This window comes from Bos javanicus, chromosome 15 (assembly GCF_032452875.1).
Source record: "Bos javanicus breed banteng chromosome 15, ARS-OSU_banteng_1.0, whole genome shotgun sequence".
NCBI classification, from domain to species: domain Eukaryota; kingdom Metazoa; phylum Chordata; class Mammalia; order Artiodactyla; family Bovidae; genus Bos; species Bos javanicus.
This window is the reverse complement of record NC_083882.1, coordinates 54,981,953-55,006,416: the sequence shown is the minus strand read 5'-3', so window position 1 is coordinate 55,006,416 and position 24,464 is coordinate 54,981,953. Positions and strand designations below refer to the sequence as shown.

The window sequence follows — 24,464 nt, the reverse complement described above, 5'->3', positions numbered from 1 at the left end:
TTGAGCTCAGCATCCTAAGCAGACCTAAGCACTCAGTAAATGTTTAATGAATGAATGAATGGTGGGTGGGTGAGTGAGTGAGAAGGAGCAGCAAGGGAGTCCAAGAAGAGAAGACGACTTGGCAGGGGAGACAGAATGATTTGCTTCGAGGGACGCTGAGTTTGAGTTGGTGGGGGCATCTAGGTGGAGGTCCCAGCTACACTGGAAAGGTGAGCCTGAAGCTTGGGGAAGGTCTCTTAAGAAACTGTAGTCTCTCTGTTCACACGTGAGCCTGTGCCCCTCAGGAGCTCAAATGACCAGTGTGTAGCTCAGTGTTGCCAAACCAGCTGTATCAACTCAGAGAGCCTCAGAGCCTGAAGGACATTATAAGGACATCATCTGGTCAGCCTTTTTTTTCTGACAAATGAGGGAACTAAGACTCAGGGAGGGGAGAAACCTTCTCAGCAGCTACCTAGAGGTAGAGCCAGGGCTAGAATCCATGTGTCTCCATCACAGTCTGAGCTCTCTCTCTACTGTCCCCTGGGGCCTCTTGTTGGTGGCACTCATGTCTGAGCCCCGAAGGAGGGAGTTACCATGAGGATGAGAGAGGGCACTGGAGAACCTAACTCGACAGATAGTACACTGGCTCTTCCTCTCCCACAGCTTCTCACAGCCCCAAATGAAGGGAAACCTGAGAAAAACCTCAGAGCTACAGAGCTTAGGCACTCAAAGTCTTGCACTCAACAAACAGGACAGACTTGGTGGCCTCCATCAGCAGCGATATTAATTTCACCCTGTTTTGAACATTGTCACCATCTCCTCTCCAGTCCTGCAACAGATCAGAAACCAGGAGAGAGAGTGCTATGAACAAGCAGCCTGGCACAGTGACTGTAAAAAGCAGCAGATGGGGATCACTGGGGTAAGAGCCATCAGCCACTTACACCAACCCCACCAAGACTCTCCTATACATCATACATCCCAACACAAGTCCTCATGGTGACATCCAGTTGTGTTCAGTACAGTTCACTTATGATCTGCAGGCATTTAGACATTTCATAAGGACTTTCACCTAAAGTGATTGAGATTGTTAAGTTTCAGGCAGCACACAAAAATCAAGCCCTCTGCTATCACAGGGAGGAATAAACTAAGGATTCAGGGTTACAAAATGTCTTCATCACAACAAAGGAAGGGACAGAACTGGCATTTTTTGTTTGACCACAACCTACCAGGCAGACTGTCCATGTAACAGTCACAACTCCCTCACCTCACACACAGCAGCATTAGGTCATATGTGCTGAACTCATAAACGACTGAAGACTGAGTCTTCAGCCTCATTTTCAGTTCAGTTCAGTCACTCAGTCATGTCGAACTCTTTGCCACCCCGTGGACTGCAGCACGCCAGGCTTCCCTGTCCATTACCAACTCCTGGAGCTTGCTCAAACTCGTCCATCAAGTTTGGACACCATCCAACCCTCTCATCTTCTGTCGTCCCCTTCTCCTCCTGCCTTCAATCTTTCCCAGCCTCAGGGTCTTTTCCAGTGAGTCAGTTCTTCGCATCAACTGGCCAAAGTATTGGAGTGTCAGCTTCAACATCAGTCTTTCCAATGAATATTCAGGACTGATTTCCATTAGGATGGACTGGTTGGATCTCCTTGCAGTCCAAGGGACTCTCAAGAGTCTTCTCCAACACCACATTTCAAAAGCATCAATTCTTCGACACTCAGCTCTCTTTATGGTCCAACTCTCACATCCATACATGACTACTGGAAAAAACCATAGCTTTGACTAGACAGATCTTTGTTGGCAAAGTAACATCTCTGCTTTTTACTATGCTGCCTAGGTTTGTCACAGCTTTTCTTCCAAGGAGCAAGTGTCTTTTAATTTCATGGCTGCAGTCACCATCTGCAGTGATTTTGGAGCCCAAGAAAATAGTCTGTCATGGTTTCCATTGTTTCCCCATCTATTTGCCATGAAGTGATGGGACTGGATTCCATGATCTTAGTTTTTGATCTTTTTTTTTTTTCTCAGACTCATTTTAGATATTGTGAAAAGGAGGCCCAAAGATTAGAACAGCTTGTCCACGATCAAGTGGTGGGAGCTGGGAGCCTGCACTCTTTCTCTGAGGTACTACTGCTGTTGCCACAATCTACCTTGACTAGGCCAGAACGGATGCTTACAGGAGGAGAGAGAGGTCACTCTTCAGCCACACATCAGTCAGAATGACGGGCACTAACAGAGAGCTTGCTGTGCTTGCAGCTCTGAGAGAAGGCCCTGCTGCCAGGTAGAGGATGTATCGAATCACTTAGCTTTTCTTTGATTTGCAGGAATGAATTCAGAGCATGGACGGACATCAAGCCTGTGAAACCCATAAAAGCCAAGCCCCAGTACAAGCCCCCAGATGATAAGATGGCTCATGAGACCAGCTACAGTGCCCAGTTCAAAGGAGAGGCCAATAAGCCAACCCCAGCTGACAATAAGGTCATTGATCGCAGAAGAATACGCAGCCTCTACAGCGAGCCCTTCAAGGAACCTCCAAAGGTGAGACAGATCTTCTGGGGACCCATCAGCAGCCTGACATGGAGGGGTTAATGGTAGCAGAGATGGGGGCGGGGCTACTGCCAACTCTGGTCCTTAACCTTAAAGTCCCTTCTTTCCGTCTTAGCACATAGAGACAGAGTGGCTTCTTACCGGGAAAGTGAAACTGAAAGTTGCTCAGTCCTATCCGACTCTTTGCAACCCCATGAACTATACAGTCCATGGGATTCTCCAGGCCAGAATACTGAAGTGGGTAGCCGTTCCCTTCTCCAGGGGATCTTCCCAACCCAGGGATCAAACCCAGGTCTCCCACATTGCAGGTGGATTCTTTACCAGCTGAGCCACAAGGGAACCCCAACCTTTGCTAAATCAAAACAGAATTTCTAAAGGAACATTACCTAAAACAAGGATTCCCAGGTGGGTCAGTGGTAAGTTCAGGAGACTGCCAATTCAGGAGATTCAAGAGACAAGGTTTTGATGCCTGAGCCGGGAAGATCCCCTGGAATAGGAAATGGCAACCCACTCCAGTATCCTTGCCTGGAGGGTCCCATGGACAGAGGAGCCTGCTGGGCCACAGTCCATGGGGTCGTGAAGAGTAGGACACAGCTGAGCGACTGAGCACACATTTCCTAAAATGAAAACAGCTTAAAAACTGTTAGATTTCCAGAGAACTAGCTTCTGATTTTGAGAAACTCAGAAAGAAATGGTAGAAAATCTCACCTGAGCCCTAAACCCCCTTGTCTTAAAATAACTGTGCTTTTGCCCCTGAAGGGCTAGCCCAGACGTGGGGGCATCCTCGCCTGACTTCTTTCCCACCCAGCTCCTGCCTCATCCTCTGCTCCAATCACTGGACACTTTCTCACCTCCCGAGTCCCTGAAAATCACCTGCTCTTTCTTATCCTTTCCCTCCATCCAGCAGCAATCCTTAGTCTGTCAGAACACACCTGTCACATCAGCTGCAAGAAGTGTTCCAAGTAATTTGTTACTATGATGAACAGTTTGTGAATGATTTTCGTTTCTAAGGAAGATACAGTGGATTCGGGTGTTTTCCTATGAAGACGATTGTTGTTGTTCAGTCACTAAGTCATGTCTGAGTCTTTGTGACCCCATGGTCGGTAGCACACCAAGCTTTCCTGTCCATCACCATCTCCCAGAGTTTTGCTCAGTCTCATGTCCCTTGGGTCGGTGATGCCATCCAACAATGCTTTGCCTTATTTGTATCCCAATGTGCAATCATGAGAGGGGAAAAGCCTGTTGGAGATTCTGCTGTTGAGGCTGGAATCACACATGCCATAACTTATTCTATGATATCAAGCCACATGGAATCATGAAAGTATCAGCTCTCCTTTCTATAATAGCAGAAAAAGTCTGAGAACCTATGTAGGCTTTGCTCTGCTTTGACCTAAAGTCTTGTAGTCCAGCGGAGTTTCCTCTTTGGTCCAGGACTGGTTTACAGGTAAGGGAATTACCCAACCTGGTTTGCCTGGACTACTCCAGTTATAACATTAATGGTTCCATATTCCATGAAAGCCCTCAGGCCTAGGCAAGCCAGGATGATCCTATTTATAGGCTGACAGTGACTGAGAGCCCCTGAACCTCATTGAGTGGATGACCCAGCTGGTGAGGCCCCGCATCGTTTCTGTCCCCCTTCTACAGATGAAGTGGGACTGAGATGTAGGGTTGGCTCTGGACAAAAGAAGATTCGAGTGGAGGAAGGAGGGAAGATTGGGGAAAGGAAATCCAGAGATGGATGGGAGGTGGGTAACATATTGGGGGATCATATCTAGTGGCCCAGAATTCTTGAGAAAGAAGAGCCACAGCTGTCTTCTAGGAATCGAGGGGAAGAACTAGCAGAGAAAACTTGGGGAGAGCAAAGTGGGCTTGAATGGCAGTTCTGGATAAGACCATCTAGGGAGCCAGCCAGGGAGAAGGAGGGGATGCTGGGCAATGCTGAAGGCCTCATTGGGCGAGACTGCCTGCCCAAGCCTCTCAGAGAGGACATCTGTCCACCGGAGGTCAGAAACAGGGAAGATCGGCTGCTGCTGTGAATGAAAGACCAGAATCCTGATGTCTTCCATCAACAAAGGTTGACTTCTTATTACCATGTGTCCACCGTGGGTGGGCTGCAGCTCTCCACGTCCACACCCCTTCAGGCTGAAACTCAGGGTGAGCAGTGGCCTCTCTGTGGCAGAGGAAAGGAGTAAGTTGGGAAGCGTGGGCCGACCCCTGGCCTTTTGCCTGGAGGGGGGACTCCTCATCTCTGCTCACATTTCATTGACTAAAGCCACTCCCGCGCCTGCCTGAGTTGAGCAGGATAGTGAGGTACAATCTTCCCACGGGGAGGGGCAGCAGCCCAGAAATACAGTCCAGTGCCTTGGAGGGGAATGGGGGCCAGAGCTGGCCTCAGAAGCCAGAGTGGCTAGCAAGAGGGCAGCTAGAACGGGGGACCAGGGGCTCCAGGTGAGAGATGCCAGGTGACCAGGCGTCAGCAAAGGGGCTTTACATGCCTTGCTTCTCAGAGTCCTGTGCTTTCATTATCTTTCCATTAATTACAACTTCTCTCTAAATTCTCCCTCCAAATCCCGCCCCCTCTGTGTTTCTGTTTGCGGTCTGTCTGTCTCTCCGTGCAGGTGGAGAAACCTAGTCTCCAGAGTTCCAAAGCAAAAAAGACCTCAGTGAGCCATAAGCCCCCGAGGAAGGCCAAAGACAAGCAGGGGGCGTCGGGCCGGGCATCCAAGAAGAAGAGCGCGGAGGGTGCGCGCACCGCCCCGCCCACCGCCGACGAGGAGCAGAGCGCAGAGATGAACAATAAGCTGGCTGAGGCTAAAGAGTAATGCACTGCACTTCTCTTTCTTCTTCTCTTCTTTTTCCTTTTTTTTTTTTTCTTTCACTAATCAACAAAAAAGGCCACAAAATTGATTAGAGGCTTCCCATCTGCATGGGTCCTGAGTGTTCTAGGAGTTCTTTGGTTTCTCTGAGCAGGGGATCCTGCTCAGAGACCAGGCGACCTGCCTCCTGTCCAGATCTAGACAGGGCCACGCCACGGGGCCCCTGGACCCGTCAGCGGCTGACTTGCAGGGCAGTGCCTCCCTCCGGGCAGGGGCAGGCACGCCTGGTGAGGCAGGCAGGAGGACACCAGAGGAACTGTCCTGATGCTTCGACATGAATGTGGGGCATCCTCCTCCTGTTCCTCCCCAGCGTCTGCGCCGGTGATCAATTTTGAACTTAGGTAAAGGTGTTCTTCTCCAAAATTCGCAGAGTTATCATGTGCTATAGAAGCTTGACCTGGGCTTCAGCAATTGACAAGATTTGTGGAAATATTTTTTAAAAAAACAACAAAAAAATGTTTTTGGCCTTAATCTCAATAAAATGAGTTGTGTTTGTTAAGTAATTTTTTCATAGACTCTTTTGCTTAAAACAGATGACTACATTTAGTTTCCTATCAGTGGGCTTTAAACTCTATGCTGAGTAAGAGATGTGCCACTGATGACCAACACGAGGCCAGGGCAAAATAGTTAGGTATCATAGGTACCCTCCAGACATCATAGGAAGGTGACAGAAGTGAGACTGTTTTCCTGTTAACCCCCAACCTATCCAGTGCTGCTGATTTTGCAAAGTGACTCATTACAGGGGACTGGAGTAAGGAAGTTCAAGGTGTAACGATAGTGTATTTAGAATGTGGCTTTCTTGCTTCTGAGAAACACACAGCAGGAAGCAGACATAGTGGCTACTGTGTCAATGGTTACTGTCCCTGCCTGGACCGTACTTGCTCTGTTTCTTGGAGAGGACAGAATGTGCTGAACTTCAGGTTCTGGGAGAGTTCTGTGACTTAGCCTAAGACGAGGAGCGTTCCCTGCTCAGTGATTAGCAAGCATCTTTTTTTTTTACCTCATTCCTGAAGAAAAGCAGCTCTCCCTGTATTGTGTGTCTTGTGTCTGTGTGGCCAAAGCAGCCAGGGGTGGCAGTGCCACCCCAGCTGTGCTTGAGTTGTGTTGTGGGCATTAGTCAGGGAGTCGTGGAAAGACCCCATATACCTACCGGAACAATTACATTTGCAAACCCCATGGCGTGTACGTTCCTTGGTATCCTTTATTTCTCGTGTATGCAGGGTGCTTCCTGTCACCAGCATTCTGAAATTGCTGGGGCCTCTTCAGGAGTACTTTTGTTTTGTCCTGAAAGCAGTGAAGAGTGAAGTCCTCACAGTTCCCTACCTCAGAAGTCCCTTTAGGTCCTTCAGGTTGGGGGAAATAGAACCTCCACAAGCTCTCTCATATTCTGACTGTTCAAGCAGCAAAATCCCCATTTGCACCGTTTTATTTGTCCCCTTCGGGCTTATTAATACGTCTCTTGTAAATTAACTGAGCCTTCACCACGCAGGCCCTATTTCCTAAGAGGACAGGACCTGCATAAACAAAGCTCTGGGCCAGGCAGGCCTTTCCACCATCTTCCGAAAGGCAGTTCCAGAGAAGGAACTGTGAGGGTGAAGTACTGAGGGAGGTAGATGATGTGAGTGAGTGTCAGCGTTTGTGAATCACAGATTTGGATGCCTCGATGGGAGGGGCTAGAGTAGATCTGAGTACTGATTCAGGTATTTGCTAAATGGTCTAAACAGTGTCAGAGAGCTCCATCAACATGACCTTAACTTTGTCCAGGAAATTCGCCAACGTCCGTTCATTCTCTTGAGATACCTGGTATTCATCAAACATGTTGATGTTAGCCACAGTTTGAATTTCTCCATGGAATAGTCATCTGGTTTTCTTTGCAGATCAAGTAAACCAAACTTTACATCACACAAGGGACCATTCCCTCAACATTTGATTGTTCAAGGCCTGTGTGCCTGACAGGGAGCTGGCCATGATGGGTAGTGTGTATAAATCTGGCTCCACCACAGCACCACCAGGGTGCATAGGACTTATCCCTGTGTCTGATCCAAGTTTGCGTTGTCCAAACTGTAGTGTTTCCTGCCCCCTTGCAGCCCCAGGCACCGAGCTTCCTCCCTGCCCCACCTGAGGCTTTCTATGACCTGTAGGGTGTCTCTTCACGTCTTCAGTCTGCCCATCTTTATAGCGCCTCCCGCTGAGAAAATCCGTTGGTAGTTCACTTTGACTCTTGAATGTGTCACTTCACTGGCAAGAAACCTCCTTTGATTTCTGCTGTTTACAAATAAAACTCAGTCGGTCTTGTTCTGCATCCCAAACATGCTGACTGAAACTGATTTCAGCCTCACAAGCAGTGTTTCGGCCTTGCCTTTCTGAAGGCGGCCAAGCTTCAGATGCCTGTTCGGCCCATTTTTGTACACTTCCCTGCAGTTCCCTGAACCCCCCTGACGAAAGAGCCAGGACTGGAGCCTCCCCACCATCTGCTTCACTCGCCTGCAAACCCGGTCCCTGCAGCTGTGCGTCGGGTCCTTAACGCTGTCCCTTTTCCGCTGGTGCTCCCATGATGCCTTTGCTCTCAAGGCAGACCGGAAGCATCTAATTACGATTTTGTGGCCTGGGTTTTGTTGCATACCACAGATTGTCTATGTATGTGTAGCGCACACCTTTCTTGGTGCTATTTCATTCCTGCTGTTAGTAAGAAAATGACAAAAATATTCATGTATAGCCAATTGATTGTGCCGTGCTTGTGGTCTGTGCTTGCTCAGAAACAAACAAAAACAGTTTTTCCAATTATAAATAAATGCTAAAGACGAACACCACTTTCTTGATCTTATTTCCTTGGTAAGGCCCAGCTGAGTAGGTGAAGGAACCACCTTTTGCCATTTGAGCTGCTCTCCCCGAGAGGAGCTGTGCCCTGCAGTTTCTCTGGGGGTCCTCCGTAACACAGCTTGACTCTTTTAGATACTTGCCTCTCAGATACTAATTGCAAGCAGTCAGAGCTAAGTGTTGGGAAAGGCGACGATGGACCAGGAGACCCAGTGGCCAACAAGGTAGTGTAACGATTTGATACCCTGTTGCTGGGGGTGAGCGGTCAGCACAGCCTTGCCAGGCTGGGAGGCTGGCCCCTGACCCCCACCCTCTTCCTATCAACCCACAGGACTGTCTGTTCTGGTTTTTCTCCTCCCAAGGGGTGGCAGAGATGCCTTCCCATACTCGTTTAATCTGGTCATTGTGGAGTTTCCACTCCCTGGGGGCTAGCTCACTGTGTGGGTTCTGGGGTGACAGTCTTGGCGTGTACCTAACGCGGGAGTGTGGAAACTGCCATCAAAGAATCCAGACAAGGCAAAGACAGACCAGGTAGTGGGGAGCTCAGATGGAGGTCAGGATTCTTCCCACCGGGAATGGAGAATCAGAAAGCTTCATGATGAGTGGGGGGACCTTGGAGAGTGGGTGGGATGTGGGTGTGTGGGGCATGCAGGGACTGGCCTACAGGCGGGAGAGCAGAAGCATGGGCACCCCAGAACCAGGGCCAAGGGTGCCCACCTTGATATCCTTCTGCTGAAACGGGCGATGAAAGATTCTGTACTTCGGGATCCCACTTCCTTTTTCCAGTGCGTGTTGATTGAATACCTATCATGTGCTGGGCATTGTGCCCCGAGCAGAGAACCAGGATGGCTGAGACCCCCCACCTCCAATCACAGTGAGACACGGAGGAAGAATCTGTTCTGGCAGATTCCGTGTGTCTGTGGATGGGCAGGTGGTGACCAAGTGAACAGAGCCAGGGCTGGCCAGAAGCAGAGGTGTGGGGGCCCCACACCAGGTGAGCTCAGTCCTGGGGAGTGGTTCATTCGGGGAGGGTCAGGGCAGTGTGTACATCCTGATGCCACGGCGGGGGGTGGGGTCACTAACCAGGGTCTCCATCCACACCCTCAGCTAGTACCCCACCTGTGCATGCTCCTACCATTATGCTGCTCACCCCCACTCTCACACCGGGCACCAGCCACAAGCCCTCTGTTGCCCTAGGCTCGGAGCTCTAGGTTGGGACTCATTCTGTTGCTGGTTCTCAAAAATCTGGACTTTGGGGAGGAGCTGTGGTCAGAATAATCAAGGGTCACACATATGTATAAAAAAAAGCATTGTATATTTGTTTTCCAAATGAACAGAAAACATTCCACACCCACCTGCCTGCTTTTGTATGAGGCAGAAATGCAAAATACTGTTCAATAATAAAACACACATAAAAGTATACTATTTAACTCTCTTTTGATCAGTTAAGAATTTTTTTATCAAAACTCGTGCTTGAGAGAGGTGAAAAGGCAGAAGAGGTAGAAACAGAGGCAGAGAGAGAAGACAATGCACTGAGATTAACCCAGGAGAAGGTGAGATCTCTCAGAATCAGAGAATGGGCAAGGGTGGGCAGTGGAGGAGCAGGAAGGTGGGCAGCACCCAGTGCTCAGGCTCGCCCAGAGCCTTGGCCTCATTTCCACTGTGCTCTCTGATGCTTCCCAAGCCCTGGAGGCAAATCCTCACCCATTACTATCACCACCTCTCTGAAACAGCAAAGTTAAAACCAGCCTCTGATTTTGAAATAGGTCCCCAATGCTATTAAGACATTAGATGTAAGTGTAGTTTAATCCTTCCTTAGAGTTTGTGTGTTCTTAGTGAAGTTCTTCCCTCATTTTTGTCCACTATGGTTTAAAAATGCACAGGCTGCTTCCTGTAGACTCACAGGGACTGTCCAGTCTTCTTTAACAAAGGCTGTGAACCCCCTCTGTGTGTCATGGTGGTTTCAAGGCTTGCTCCCTGGTAAAATGCCTTAGGGCGTTTTACATTTTCAGGGCCTCAGATATAGAAAGTTTCTTTCTGGACATGGGCCATGGACTATCTACAGTTAAGGGGAGACCCTACCGCAGCCCCAGCTGAGAACAACAGGGCAGGAACAGCGGCGGGCTTGATGGTGGTGAAGCCAAGCTGAGACAGGAGAGGCAGCAGTTCCCTCCTCAGCCTCTCCTCACGCAGAACCAGGCACGTGGTCCAAAGCTCTCCATCCCACTGCCATTAATGCATCAATCCTCATGACACTCGGCCATCCTAGAGTAGCTCTAATAACAGAATTGCCATCATCACATATTTTCTTCCTCAGCATGTGAATACAGGTTAACAGTGGCAGTGCCCTTAGGCTTTACCAGATTCATGGATGGAAGTCGGTGCCAGCTAGGCAAGTCTGTGACATACAGTAAACTCCCTGAGCTTTGGTGTCCTCCTCTGAGAATGGAGACACTAATACGCACCTCAGGTGAGAGGAGTGAGGATGAAATGACTTGATGGCTCTAGGGAACCCATAGTGGACACTACGTAGAGCTCATTTCAGGCCCCTCCACCTTCCCTGTACAGTACTGGAGAGGTCTGTGTTCTTCATCTCTTCATCTTTCTGATAATTAATCTCTGACAATGTATGAAGTAGATTGAGGCAAACACTGATTAAGAAGAATGCTTTTATAGAACTCCAGCTACTGAATTACCTTGAGCCCACAAACCTAAACAGTAACATTCTAAGAACTTATATTTACTGATTGCTTACAAAGCATTCCTTTCTGTGTGGTCCCACTGACCCTTCCTAATGTAGTGGAGCAGGTGTTCCCACCAGGCGACAGACAGACCAAGGCAGCTCGGAGGGAAAGGGTGTCTGCCTGCGCTGCAGCCTGGGCTGCTTCTCCCCTTCACCCAAGGTGGGGCAGGCAGCCTGAAGGGAGACAGGGTTCAGATGAGGTGGATTCCTAACTAAGTTATATCCTCGCTCCCTTGAGGGGCCCCGTCTGTTCCAGCATCTGCAGGCTCACTAGGATCCCCTTTAAATCTTGGGAACTAGATACAAACGAGGGGAAGTAAGAGTTGGGTCAGGTCTTCACACACAACTGGCTCATACATCCTGAATGAATTGACCTATTGTCTCTGCTAAATATATAGATATTCTCCTTAGGGTGCTAAAATAACTGACCAGGTGACTAAAATGCATTGTTATTGAATACAGAATGTTCTGACAATTTCCATTCATAAAAAATACACTTGATACTGGAGATACCAAGATAAAACTGGTGTCCAAACCTGACATTGGAGGGCTTTGCTCAGAGACCATCACCTCGTGTTTTTTTGTTTCAAATACTGGAACTGAGCTTAACTCTCTGTCCCTTGTCCTCATATAAGTGGCCCTCGGTCGCTGGTTGATTTGGTATTGTCTATATCTATCTCAATCCACACATCTTATCTGGGGCCAAGGGAGCTTCAGATACTGAGATACACAAATTGCTGTCACTGGTACTGGTTTAAGCTGCCAGAGGGATCCATAGGACATGCAATTCTGATCATGTCACATCCTGCTTTAAACCGTCTGTGGGCTCCTCTCGGCCCGCAGAAGCTTGTGTCTGCCCAGCGCACCATGCTGCTTCTCACCTCCATGCTTTACCCACGCCGCCCCACCTGCCCAGATTGCCCTTCTCCTGCTTCTCCACCCGGCTAACTCATCCTTCAAGACTCCGCCCAGGGGACAGCTCCAGGAAGCCTTTCCCGCACCTCCCAGGCTGGGTAAGACGCTCCCCGTGTGTTCTTCATCATGGAACTTAGCACATGTTCTGTGTCTGCTCATATCTGTGTATGTGTCCCCTGACAAGAGTGTGCTCCGGCGGGGCAAGGATTCAGTCCTCCTGCTCTTCTTTGTAGTCCTAGCTTCTGGCCCATTGTCTCCTGCAGATAATGTCTTCTAAAGTGCTTGTTGAATGAAGAGTGAGTGAATGAATGAATGATGATATTCACCATCTGCCTCCATACCCACCACCATGCCTCCACAAGGCTTTATTCTGCCTAGTAACTGGCTTGCTCACATGACAGGGGTGGTTTTGAGAAAGGTCATGGCAGCAGGAGAGCATAGAGGTGTCAATGGCTGGTTTTAAAAAGGCCAGACTCCAGGTCATCCCCCTCTGTACTTTATATGGATGCTTTTCCTAAACAGTCCTGACTTTATAAACATAGATTTGAGGTTAGAGGGTAATCTTAAGAGGCTGGCTGAGCCCATCCCTTGCCCAGTGCAGAGCTCCTAATTCTGAGATGGCAGAGGCATCCCTCGAGGGGCATGTCTTAGACGTAAGGGCTGGGAATTAGAGCCGACAGTGCTCAGTTGCTTCAGTCATGTCCGACTCTTTGCAACCCCATGGACTACAGCCTGTCAGGCTCCTCTGTCCATGGAATACTGGGGTGGGTTGCCATTTCCTTCTCCAAGTTCTAAATCCAAGCTCCATTAGTTACTAGCTGTGTGACCTTGGCTGAGTTTCTTACTTTCTTTGAGCCTCAAAGAGGATAACAAGCATACAGGTATCCATAACCACCCAGATCTATGTGATCCCAAGATTCAGAAAGTAGGAGCAAGGGATACAGTGTGATCCAAATCTGTTTGGTTCCAGTGTGGGGTAGCTGGTGGTAACAGAAAATCCTGTTTGTGATTCAGAGGATTATTATGAGAGGGCCTCATGGGGTGGCATGCGAAGGCCCCTGTAAACTTCCAGAAGGCCTCTGGAACACCCTTGTCATAGTTGATTTGGGGGGTAGCTTGCTGACCAGCACTTTCCATTACTTACCACCTTTCACCCCAACAGAGTGGTGGTAGCTGGAGCAACACATGGCAAATCCACTCTTTCTGCCATGCAACCGCTTGAGGTGAAGCCCCTCCAGCACTGGCTCTTGCTGCCCTCTCCCCTCCCCAACCCTTCCCCAGCCCCTCCTCCCCGAGCACCCTATCAATCTCCTGGTGCAGACTCTATTTCTGCAATTACCTGGTCATTTTCACTGATTCACTCTGGACACACCAAACCAATTTTTGATCAATGGCTCAAGAGCCCATCCTTTGCTTTAGATGGGATGGGGAGAAGGACAAAGATGGATTTGCAAGTTCCCAGCTAGACAAGAACTGAGCCATTATGTCTGGCTGCCTTAGTCCAGCACTTCATATTTTTAAAAGGGTCTTTAGCAGGATTATCAGATTCATGATAGCTCATTAAGACAGTCAACTATGCTCTTGACTTAGCCTTCCTGGTGTTAAGACAACCAAGGAAGCTTTTAAAATATCTACTATACAACCGGGAATTTATTTAGTTCTTAGCAGGTTATATCTAGAAAAGGTATTTAACAGTAAAAAGGAAAAAGCAGGGACTGCCCTGGAGGTCCAGTGATTAAGACTCCAAACTTCCACTGCAGGGGTCACGGGTTTGACCCCTGGTCAGGGAACTAAATCCCAGATGCCACACATAGTGTGGCCAAGTTAAAAAAGAAAGAGAAAAAGAAGGAAAGGAAGGAAGGAAGGGAGGGAGGAAGAAAGAAAGGAAATTAAAACAGAAACAGGGATACATCTGTCTACAGGGGACTTGGTTAGTGTTAGTTGGTGTTAGTCACTCTGCCATGTCCAATTCTTTGTGACCCCATGGTCTGTAGCCTGCCAGGCTCCTCTGTCCATGGGATTCTCCAGGCAAGAATACTGGAGTAGATTGCCATTTTCTTCTCCAGGGGATCTTCCTAACCCAGGGATCGAACCCAGGTCTCCTGCATTGCAGGTGGATTCTTTACCATCTGAGCCATGAGGGAAGCCATCAGGAGATCTGGGAGTGGTGGAGAAAAATCCAAACTAGGAAACTGCTCCAGCTGTCTAGTGCCACTTTGTAAAAGGCAGAGGTGGCACAACCTAGGGGAAGGGAAGGAGCATGTGTGTGGCCTTTACACACTTGTTCCCATTTAATCCTCACAATAGGGCTAGAGAGTCTGCTGTAGGCACCATCCCGATTCACAGATTAAAAAAAACAAAACAAAATGAGACTCAGTGATTAGATAACAAAGTCACACAACTTGTACATGGTGAGCCAGGATTTGGAGCCAGGTTTGAGTGACTGAAATCCATTCCTTGTCCAGCACTTGGGACCATCTCTAGGATTCCTACTGTAAAGAATTCCTGCAAGAGCAATCTCCTCTTCCTGTCCCTTCCTTGCTCCAAAGACTTCAGTGACCCTAAATACTCAAGTCATCTTTGGAAAATGAGTCAGATGAGGGTCACAGATGCTGAGTTTGCTCAGACATTACTACCCACTATCCACCCCTCTACCCCCTCAGCTAGCGCCCAGGATTAAGCCTTGTGGTGGCAGCCTTTTTTCTAGCCATCGTCCTAGTTGCTCTTCCTGTGCTGATAAGCCACAAATAGATGGACTCTGTGTAGCTCCAGGCTGATCGACTGACTGGCAGCCATACAGATGTGGGTGCAGATGGGCATTCTTAGACCAGGATGTACAAGCTTTCTGAGACTATCTTCTTTGCCAGGGTCTGCTGAACACCAGGAGGTAAATTAAGGAAGTCCTTGTGCAGTAGATGCAGGAAGGACCAAGGCAAAGGGGAGCTGGATGTTGGAGTCCTAGAGGGGCAACTCTCAGGAGATGCAGTTGGGAGCTCAGAGCTGGGGACCTATAGAATTCAGTGACTGTAGCCTTCTGGACCATGCAGAACCAGAGTTATGTCAAGCCAGACATAGTTCAGACAGCTGCAGACAAATTTGGGATCTCTGTGGTTGAAGTCACATCCCTAAGGGATATTGTTGCAGAAAGGAAAGAGCTTGACTGCAAGTCTGTCGTCCTCAGTTAAGGTCTTGGCATTAACAGGCTCACTATGTGATTTTCTGGAGCCCTGCTTCTGCCTTTGGAAAACAGGGACACAAGTGAACCCCATCTGCCTGGGTGATGGGCTGCTGTGAGAATACAATGTGCCGCCTTGAATATGAAGTCCTCTTAGAAAACCATAAAAGAAGGTTGCAGTTTGGGAGGACAAAAAAGGTGCTAAGGCAGTTAAAAATAGGAAAGCATGTGTGTATCATGTAAATACAGTTGTTCGAATTTTATCTTGTGTGAGTTTGTTTGTTTGTTTGTTTTTAAGCTTCCCATTTGGGGTGGAGTCCTCCTGTGGTGCTAGCCCCATGCTACGGCACTCTAGCTCTCCACTCTGGTCAGCAGTTTGTCACTTAGGAGGCATTTATTAAATGTTGTGGAAGGATTGTTTAGTCGCTCAGTTGTGTCTGACTGTTTGCAACCCCATGGAATTCTCCAGGCAAGAATACTGGAGTGGATGGCCGTTCCCTTTTCCAGGGGATCTTCCCAACCCAGGGATCAAACCTGGGTCTCCTGCATTGCAGGTGGCTTCTTTACCACTGAGCTATCAGGGAAGCCCTATAGAAGGATGGAGGGAGTAAAAAGAAGGGGAAGGCGGGGGATGGGGAAGGAGCTAGGGAGGGAGGGAAAGAGAGGGGAAGGAGAAGGAAGCAGATGTGGTCTCTGCCCTAAAGAGCCCCCTTCTGGAGAGGCAGCTTCAAAACTGTTGACAGCTATCCTGATGGAGGCTGCTGTGTCTAGGCGAGGGTGTGGGCACAGAGCGGGGATGTGGGGACACAGGAGAAGGGGTCTTTGAGCCCTGATGGTAGAGGGTCAGGGTGATTTCATTCAGGAAGTGACCCTGAAACTGAACCATTAGTTGCTGAGAGACGACAGCAGGGGCTGTATCCATGGAGGTACAGGTGCTGGGGCAGAGGAGGGGTGTGCTGTCTGGAGACCTAACGGGGACATCCCTTTCAGTTCTGGGGTCACACTTTCCAAAGGAAGGGAGCCAACAGAGATGTGTAGTGAGGAGAGCGGAACAATGAGGGCTCCAAGCTGTGGTGGGGCACATGTTGCCCGGAGAAGTCAGGGATTCGGACACAATTGCTGTCCTTTCAACTACCCTCACGTATCAGTCAACAGGGCATTCTCTGGAAGGGTGACCCCAGAGCACAGAATCCAGAGCAGGGCAGGGATGGGAGGGAGTGGCGCTGACAGAAATCCAGGCATCTGCTCAGGGTCCTGGCCACAGAGGGTGGGCTGCCTTGTGCAGGGGTGTGCCCTACCCCGCAGACCTGAGCAGCTCAGGCAGCAGCTGGGGCTGGGTGGGGAGACAGCAGCCCAAGTTCAGGAGACCCATGACCCTCCGATCTGTCCTTCCAGCCTGGGCGCCTTCAGATCAGTTCTGCGGAGTTGTGCTTTCTGGGACCAGAGAGGAAGGACTTGCCCAGCACAGTGATGTCTTTGCACTGAAGGAACTTAGGCCTCTCTGGTTGGAGAGACATAGGGAGATGAGGGCCTGGGGCCAAGGCTGGTGGTCCTGGTGCGCTGGGAGCTTTACAGCGTTCGTGGTGTGGTCCCTACAGTGGGGGGCTCCCACCTCCCTCATGCCCACCTGTGCCCCCCAGCACACGGCCTAACCCAGAGCACGGGCTCAGCAAACTTGGTCCAGTGAATGGATAAAAGAGAAAAAACATCAAATATTGATAGAATAAAGAGAAATAGCTCTACGCCAGCTACCCAGTACTCCCACAAATATCTGCCAGGTACTAGGAGCCAGACACTAGATACTCATGATGCACGAGCTGGTGGGGAGAGGCAGGTAATTACCAAACACCATAATAATTGCTAAAATAGAGGCCATGGAGCCTCATGGGAGACAGGGGTGGGACAAGAGTTCTTGTTTTGAGAAAGCCTTGTCTCCCGCAATTCTTTATAAGAATAACAAGCCTTTCAAAGGCAGTTTCCTTGACACTCTCCCTCGGGTAGCTGCATCTCTTATAATATGTTGGGAGCTCTGTGTCTGGGAAACGTGTGCATCTGTACAGGGCCCTTGGAGGCAGACAGAAGGAGACAAAGCTGTGAAATCGCCTGGCCCACTGTCCCCCCTCCTCCTCCTGCAGGGCCCATGAGGCACAGACAGCCTGGCCCCTCTCTGTCTCTCCTGCCCATCCTTGCTTCAAGTGAGTTTGCTCATCCCTCCCACCGACCCAGTGAATTTTGAGAGGCCTCTGTTAAGACCTGGACCTGCTATTTCTTAGCTGTGTGGCTGTGGGGAGTTGGTTGCCCACTCTGGGCCTGGTTTCCCGTCTGTAGAATAAGACATTGGACCAGATCACCAAGCTCCTTTTGGGACTAATGTTTATGAAATATCTCCTGCATTCCAGGGGTCATGCCATGAGTGTTCCCATAAATGAAGGGGGAATTCTCCCATTTTATAGATTAATAAACTGAAGCTGGAAGCCTGGATGTCCATGATGACATCCGCGGCTAGGATGGACTCGAGTCAGCCTTTGAACCCAGCTCTTCTGGCCGCGAGTCCCGTCAGTGTACTTTCTCCTCCAGCAGGCTGCTCTTCACTGAAAAAGAAATAATCTAGGTTTAAAATACCCAGTACCTAGACTGACATATGAGTTTCTTTCTTTCTCAGAGCTTTTCAAAGCTGAGGAAGCAGGGGTTTCAAGGATAGGGTCCACAGGCCCCTGATTTCTAAACAAGGCCCTACGCCAGGAACACGGCCTCAACTAGGGCCTGCTGTGATGGTGCATCAGGAGTCAATCTGGGAAGTAAAAAAATCACAGGTGGATTATGAGATTAGAATTGTGTGCAAAGGCAAGTATCAGTGAGGGAAGAAAGCCTGTTCTCCAGTCTCAGGCAGGGCTTGATAATCCTACTTCCAGACTCTAATAAAGCTTGGCTTCAAGGTCAGCGTGTATATACCCAGGAGGCATTGCCTGTCACCATGGAAACAGGAAAACAGGCAGTAAATTAAGTTTCTAAGACTTTGGTTTTCTCATATAACCTAGGAATATTACATTTTGCAAATAGGACAGAGCCCGGTACAGAAAAGCCTCTCATTTATTCATTGATTGGACAAGTCAGAGATTTCCCTGAGTCAGGTACTGTTTTAGGTACAATGATTTACAAAATGGACATGGTCCTGCCCTTTGAACACTTCAGTCTAGAAGGGGAAACATTAATGGAAAAGAATGCAAGTAATTATCTGTGATAAGGGATAGGAAAGAAAATGTCAGGGACCAAGAGAACCTGTACAGTGGCCTGGTCACATCTGCTTCCCTGGAGGATGAGCAGGATTAGCAAGGAAGAGGGAGCAAGAGAATGTCCCAGGAGGAGACAGCAACACGTGCGAAGTTGTGAATGAAAGGAGCAGGGCGTGCTGAGAGGCTAGGGCACAGGTGGCTGGAAGGCGATGGGAGCAGGCTGGTCAGCGAGGGAGGGCGGTGGAACAGGGTAAAACTTGTTTATTCTCAGTGCAAGGAGAAGCCTTGAAGATGTCTCAGCAGGAGAAAAGACTTCCTTTGGGTTTGTTTTTTTTTGGCTGCACCAGGTCTTAGCTGCAGCATGTAGGATCTAGTTCCCTGACCAGGGATTGAACCCTGCACCCTGCATTGACAGAGCAGAGTCTTAGCCACTGGGCCACCAGGGAAGTGCCAAGGATTTGCTCCTTTTTTTTTATTTCTGTATGAAGACTATGTTGGAGAAGAGGCCAGAGATACCAGTTAGTGGGCTGTGGCAGTGGTCCACAGAGATGACGGCACAGCTTGGGGGGAAGGTAGGGAGGGAAAGAAATGTGAGTCTTTAGGAGATACATGTTAAGAGCCAGAAAAGATGCTTCCTCATGGATTGAGTGAAGGCTTTGAGGGAGCAGAAGGTATTTAGGATGACTCGGAATTTCTGGCTGGGGCCATGGGATAGATGATGAACCAGGTTTCAGCGATAGTAATTTGTGATTCTGTTTGACCTTTTTTTGTTCCAGGTACTGTGCTGGGCACTGGGGCTGCAGGCCAGGTGGATGGTCCCTGCCTTCAGGGAGCACACAGTCAAATGGGGCGGGGGGGGAGCTTTACATGCAACCAGGGTATCTATGAATGCAGGGAGAGACTATAAAATGGTGCTGCAGGGAGATATAGGCAAAACTAATTGGAGCATCCAGGAAGACCTTGTGAGGAGGTAAGATCCGAGCTGAGCCATCAGGGACAGATGGGGAAAGTGGGTGAAAGAGGGCAATCCAGGCAGCAGAAACAAAGAAACAAACATTGAAAGTATGTCAAGCAGCAAGGGTGGCCAGAGGACAGTGCAAGAGGGTGAGGCTGCAAGGCTGCCCACCACCTTCCTGCCTTCCTCCAGGGCTGCCAGAGGCTCCAGTGAGCTAAAATAATGCACCTGTGAGCGTCCGGTAAACTCTTACACAGTTACTGTGGTTATGGACTTACTTATGTGAGGCACCAAAGTGAAAGTGAAAGTCACTCAGTCGTGTCCGACTATTTGTGACCCCATGGACTGTAGCCTGCCAGGCTCCTCTGTCCATGGAATTCTCCAGGCCAGGATACTGGAGTGGGTAGCTGTTCCCTTCTCCAGAGGATCTTCCCAACCCAGGGATCAAATGCAGGTCTCCTGCATTGCAGGTGGATTCTTTACCGTCTGAGCCACCAGGGAAGCCCATAAGGCACCAAAGCTCCCTACAAATGTCACCAATTATGATTTCAGATCCAAACAGGATCATCTGATCCTCTGTCATAATGCTCTCTGGCATTTGTATTGTCATCCAGTTTACAGATGAGGAAACTGAGGTCTGTTGTGGTCGAGTAATTGCCCAAGATCTGGCAGGGAATAAGCAGCACAGAAGCCAAGAAAAAGCCAGCAGGTCATTCTAGTTTCTGAGAGAGTATACAGACTGGGAGGCGGGAGGAGCCTGTCCTGTATGCTGTCTTGAGAAGATGTACAGCTGGCTCAAGGCACCAGACCCAGACTCCCGAAGGCTAGACCAGGCCCCTAGGCAGCTGGCCTGTGGGCTGAACATGGCCCATCACCACTCACCAACCACACACCGGCTGCCACCCTGGGTGTGCGGCTCTGTCTCATTCACACAGAGGGCACTGTGAGTGGCGGGGCATTTTACAGATGGGGAGACTGGCAGGCCACCATGGAACCAAGCGATGGCCAGTCAATGTCAATGAGAGTTTTATGTTGCACTTGAGGGTGGTTTTGTTCACAGGAAGACCAACCAAGACTGCTTTGGTTTTAAAAAGAAATGTTTAATTTATAAAAGTAACAAACTTAAAAATCTAGTAAAATGGAACAAACCCTTTTAAGGAGCATTTTATAACTTAATTCAATTCCCCTAAATTTTTTAAATTATTAGTAATTTTTTTAAAAATTAAGCTTAAAAATATGTTTACTATCAATTTGTAATAAAAGTTCATCATTGTTTATAAAATTTATAAAATTGTCTTATATCTTTCAACTTAAAACGACAACTCTAAATTAATTATTCCATTACACATTTTATATTGGAATCACAAAACTAGTCTAAATATAATATGCCAAATATATATATTATAATAATATATTATTATATTAGATATAATATGCAAATTATTTTAAACAGCGTCAATACTTTCAAACTAAACCTACACAGATTTTTTTCCTAAATTTAATACCCCCAAAGGTAATATTATTTATCACTTCTAATCTAATTCTAAATCTTTCCATAATTAAGGACACTTACTAAGGAAACAAGTTTACTAACCAAATCAATATAGAGGTGTATATCAGAGCAATTTTGGGGTTAGCTCATAGCTGGCTGAGAATGTTCATTAAGCAGAAAAATGAGGCAAGGCATGGGAACCAGTGGCACAAACATCCAGGGAAAGGTACTTTGCACTCCATGCTGTGGGTCTGGCCCTCTTTTAAATCTCCATGCCAGCAGAGGACACTGGCCCCATATCCTGCCAGTGGGATAGGTTTTGCAACCCAAGCCCCGAGATCAAGTTAAGCCATAGTCACCTCTTTTGTCTCATGTCTCAGCTTCATCACCCCATTTGGGATGACTCCATCCAGGTAGTTCACTTCCAGATAGGATTATCTAATCAATTTCCTGATGGATTCTCCTCTGAATTCGGTTTTTACTTTTCCTCTCTGGCCAACCACCAAGTATTAGAGGTATTGTAATGCCACTCTTAGACTTTGCATGCTTCTCGTAGCCTTGCTCCCTCCATAAACACTAGGGTCCTACTAAAGGTAGCCAGCTGTGTCCATGTGACCAGGGCAGTTGTGCTCTGTGTTGTTCTGAACTAGGGAGCCACCCCGGCCCCTCTCTTCCACTGTGATGCTCAAAGACATCCAGAGGGACTGGATGGACAAGATGCCTGTGGCACTCTGTACTCTGTTGAGAAATGTCAGTTCCTAGGAGGCTCAAGATGCTAAATATGGTAAGAAGCTTCTGGACTGGGATGACATGTCAGAATAAAAATAGTCCAAATATGTGTAACTTTACTTCTAAGTAGACAGAAAAATAATAGCAATATTACATAGAACACGGTACAAGGTGATCTATGTATATAACTTCTAATCATCATAAATTTCTGAGTAAATATCATTTTACCCAGTGAACTAGATGACACACCTGAGGCCCAGAGAGACAAAAGCAGAATGAGCTAAGAAAGTGTACATCTAGAAGTCTTACAGGACCTGCTTTAAATGACAGGAACTGTTACAATACTGAAGTGGGTTTAAGTGTAAAGACTTGATTGGCCCAGGGAGAGTAAAGGGGGCCAGAGTGGGGACAGAGCGAGGGGAGCAGGGCCTCTTCACTGTCTGAATGGGGAGTCCCAGCCAGTCACCACCAAATATGCTGCAGGTGACAGTGGGGTACATGGTCTATACAAGAATTTAAAGCTATAATAAAACTGATTAAAAGCTGGTCTGTTTTTTACTGTCACCCCAGCCAGCTGTCCTAAACAATGTGATAAAATACTTTTTACCCTTTTAGGGGAGGTGGGGAAGAGAGACCTTCCCACTGCCCTCTTTCTCTCATGTGTGCCTTGGGACCCCTTGCCCCTCCCACCTGAGCACTTAACAAGGGGGTCAGGGAAAGGGAGGAGTCTGGGAAGCTCTGAGAACAGAAGCGTTTTAGCCTGTAGGGTCACCTGAGTGGAGAGCAAAGATGGGCCCCCAGGATGGACCCCACCTATTCTGGAGGAAGGAAGAGAGGCCTGGGGGGAGTGTGGGGTAGACAGGCTGCTAGGATGCCCACTGGAAGACTCTGAGTCCCAGTAGAGTACTGCCACTACCACCTGGGGGCCGCCCTCCATGCCACCTGCTGGTTATAATCAATTGGCAAGCACACTGAATGACCAATTCCCAGCCTGCCTCTCACCCTACCCCACATTCTATACTAAGGATCTGGAGATCAGATCCTCCTCCTGACTCCCCAGCAAGAGCTGCCCTGCCCAGGCTCCACTGGGCAAGACTTAACAGGCAATCTGTGCTCTGCCCTGTCCCTGGTCTAAGCGCTGGCCCTCACAGTGACAACCTCTCTCTCCTCTGCAGGAGCCAGGTCGAACCCACCAGGGATTCACCTAAGAATCAAGGTCCTGTAGCCACAGAGCCAGACAAGGATCAAGGTCCAGTGGGCCCGGGGCCTCTGAAAGATCAAGGTCCTGGGATCCAAGAGCCTTCAAAGGGTCAAGGCCCCACAGTCCCAGAGCCTCTGAAGGATCAAGCCCCTGTGGTCCCGGAGCCTCTGAAAGATCTAGGTCCCATACTCCCTGCATCAATTAAGGATCAAGATCACACTGTCCCTGAGCCTTTAAAGAAAGAAGGTTCTGTGATCCCAGCATCAGTCAAGGACCAAGATTCCTTGGCCCCTATGCCTCTAAAGAATCAAAGTCCTATGGTTCCAGCAAGAATTGAAGATGAAGGTTCCATGGTACCAGAGCTTCTGAAGGATCAAGGCCCCACGGCCTCTGCACCTGTTAAGGACCAAGGTCCCCTGGTCCCAGCACCTGTCAAGGACCAAGGCCCTGTGGTCCCTGAGCCTGTGGATCAAGGCCCCATGGTCCCAGCGCCTATCAAGGACCAAGGCCCCACGGTCCCTGAGCCTGTGGATCAAGGCCCCATGGTCTCCGCACCTGTCAAGGACCAAGGCCCCATGGTCCCGGAGCCTGTGGATCAAGGCCCCATGGTCCCAGCACCTGTCAAGGACCAAGGCCCCATGGTCCCTGAGCCTGTGGATCAAGGCCCCATGGTCCCAGCACCTGTCAAAGACCAAGGCCCCATGGTCCCTGAGCCTGTGGATCAAGGCCCCATGGTCTCAGCACCTGTCAAGGACCAAGGCCCCACGGTCCCTGAGCCTGTGGATCAAGGCCCCATGGTCTCAGCACCTGTCAAGGACCAAGGCCCCACAGTCCCTGAGCCTGTGGATCAAGGCCCCATGGTCCCAGCACCTGTCAAAGACCAAGGCCCCATGGTCCCTGAGCCTGTGGATCAAGGCCCCATGGTCCCAGCACCTGTCAAAGACCAAGGCCCCATGGTCCTAGCACCTGTCAAGGACAAAGGTCCTATGGTCCCAGAGCAACTGAAGGATCCAAGTGCCATGGTCATAGAACCTGTGAAGAAGGAAGGTTCTGTGCTTTCTGAGTCTCTAGAGAAACAAGGGTTAGTGGTCCCACAGCTGGTCAAAGATCAAGGGAGAGGGGTCTCAGAACTTCTGAAGGATCATGAGTCTGTGACTGCAGCGCCTGTCAAGGATCAACGCCCCGTGGTCCTGGAGCCTGTCAAGAGTCAAGTTCCTATAATCCCGGTGCCTCTGAAAGATCAAGATCCTCAGGTGCCACCAGCAGCAAAGGACCAAGGTCCTGTGGTTCCTAAGCCTCTGAAGACTCAAGGTCTCAGGAGCCCTCAGCTGCCCACGGTCCCACCACCACCTCCAGTCATGATCCCAACTGTTCCCCATGCAGAATATGTCGATGGTTCCCCTTGACACTCACCCCTTGACATACCAAAGAAGGAGCTGGAGGTGAGAGTGCTCCCTCTCAGGGGCAGCGAAGACACTTATTTAATCTGCATGAAACACATATTGTATAGTCTTGCTGGAATCTAATAAAACTGGTCCCTCTGGCTCACCAGTGTCTCTCTGGATTCATTTGAGTGTGTGTGTGTGTGTGTGTGTGTGTGTGTGTGTGTGTGTGTACCATGCATACTGGAGAGCCGGCATGCAGGGCTCTGCATTTATTCATTTGGGCCATCTGAGAAATCCCCAGTTCCTGTGAGTTGTCAGCATGAGATGGGAGTAGGTGGGAGATGCTAGGATCCTGACAACTGGACCCCATTGTGAGGGTGTAGGCAGGACATACTTGTCTTTCCCCTTCACTGTCAC

At 49.1% G+C, this 24,464-nt stretch overlaps 1 protein-coding gene across 1 annotated transcript in view; it reads left to right on the top strand.

Annotated features, from left to right (window-relative positions):
- Positions 1–24,210, top strand: part of MAP6 (microtubule associated protein 6) — an 84,071-nt gene extending 59,861 nt beyond the window's left edge. The window contains exons 2-4 of the mRNA XM_061380894.1: positions 2,304–2,517; positions 5,145–5,344; positions 22,637–24,210. Of these exons, the coding sequence (XP_061236878.1) occupies positions 2,304–2,517; positions 5,145–5,344; positions 22,637–24,068 (1,846 nt within the window). The 3' untranslated portion in view covers positions 24,069–24,210. The remainder of the gene's footprint in view (positions 1–2,303; positions 2,518–5,144; positions 5,345–22,636) is intronic.
- Positions 24,211–24,464: the final 254 nt, after the last annotated feature.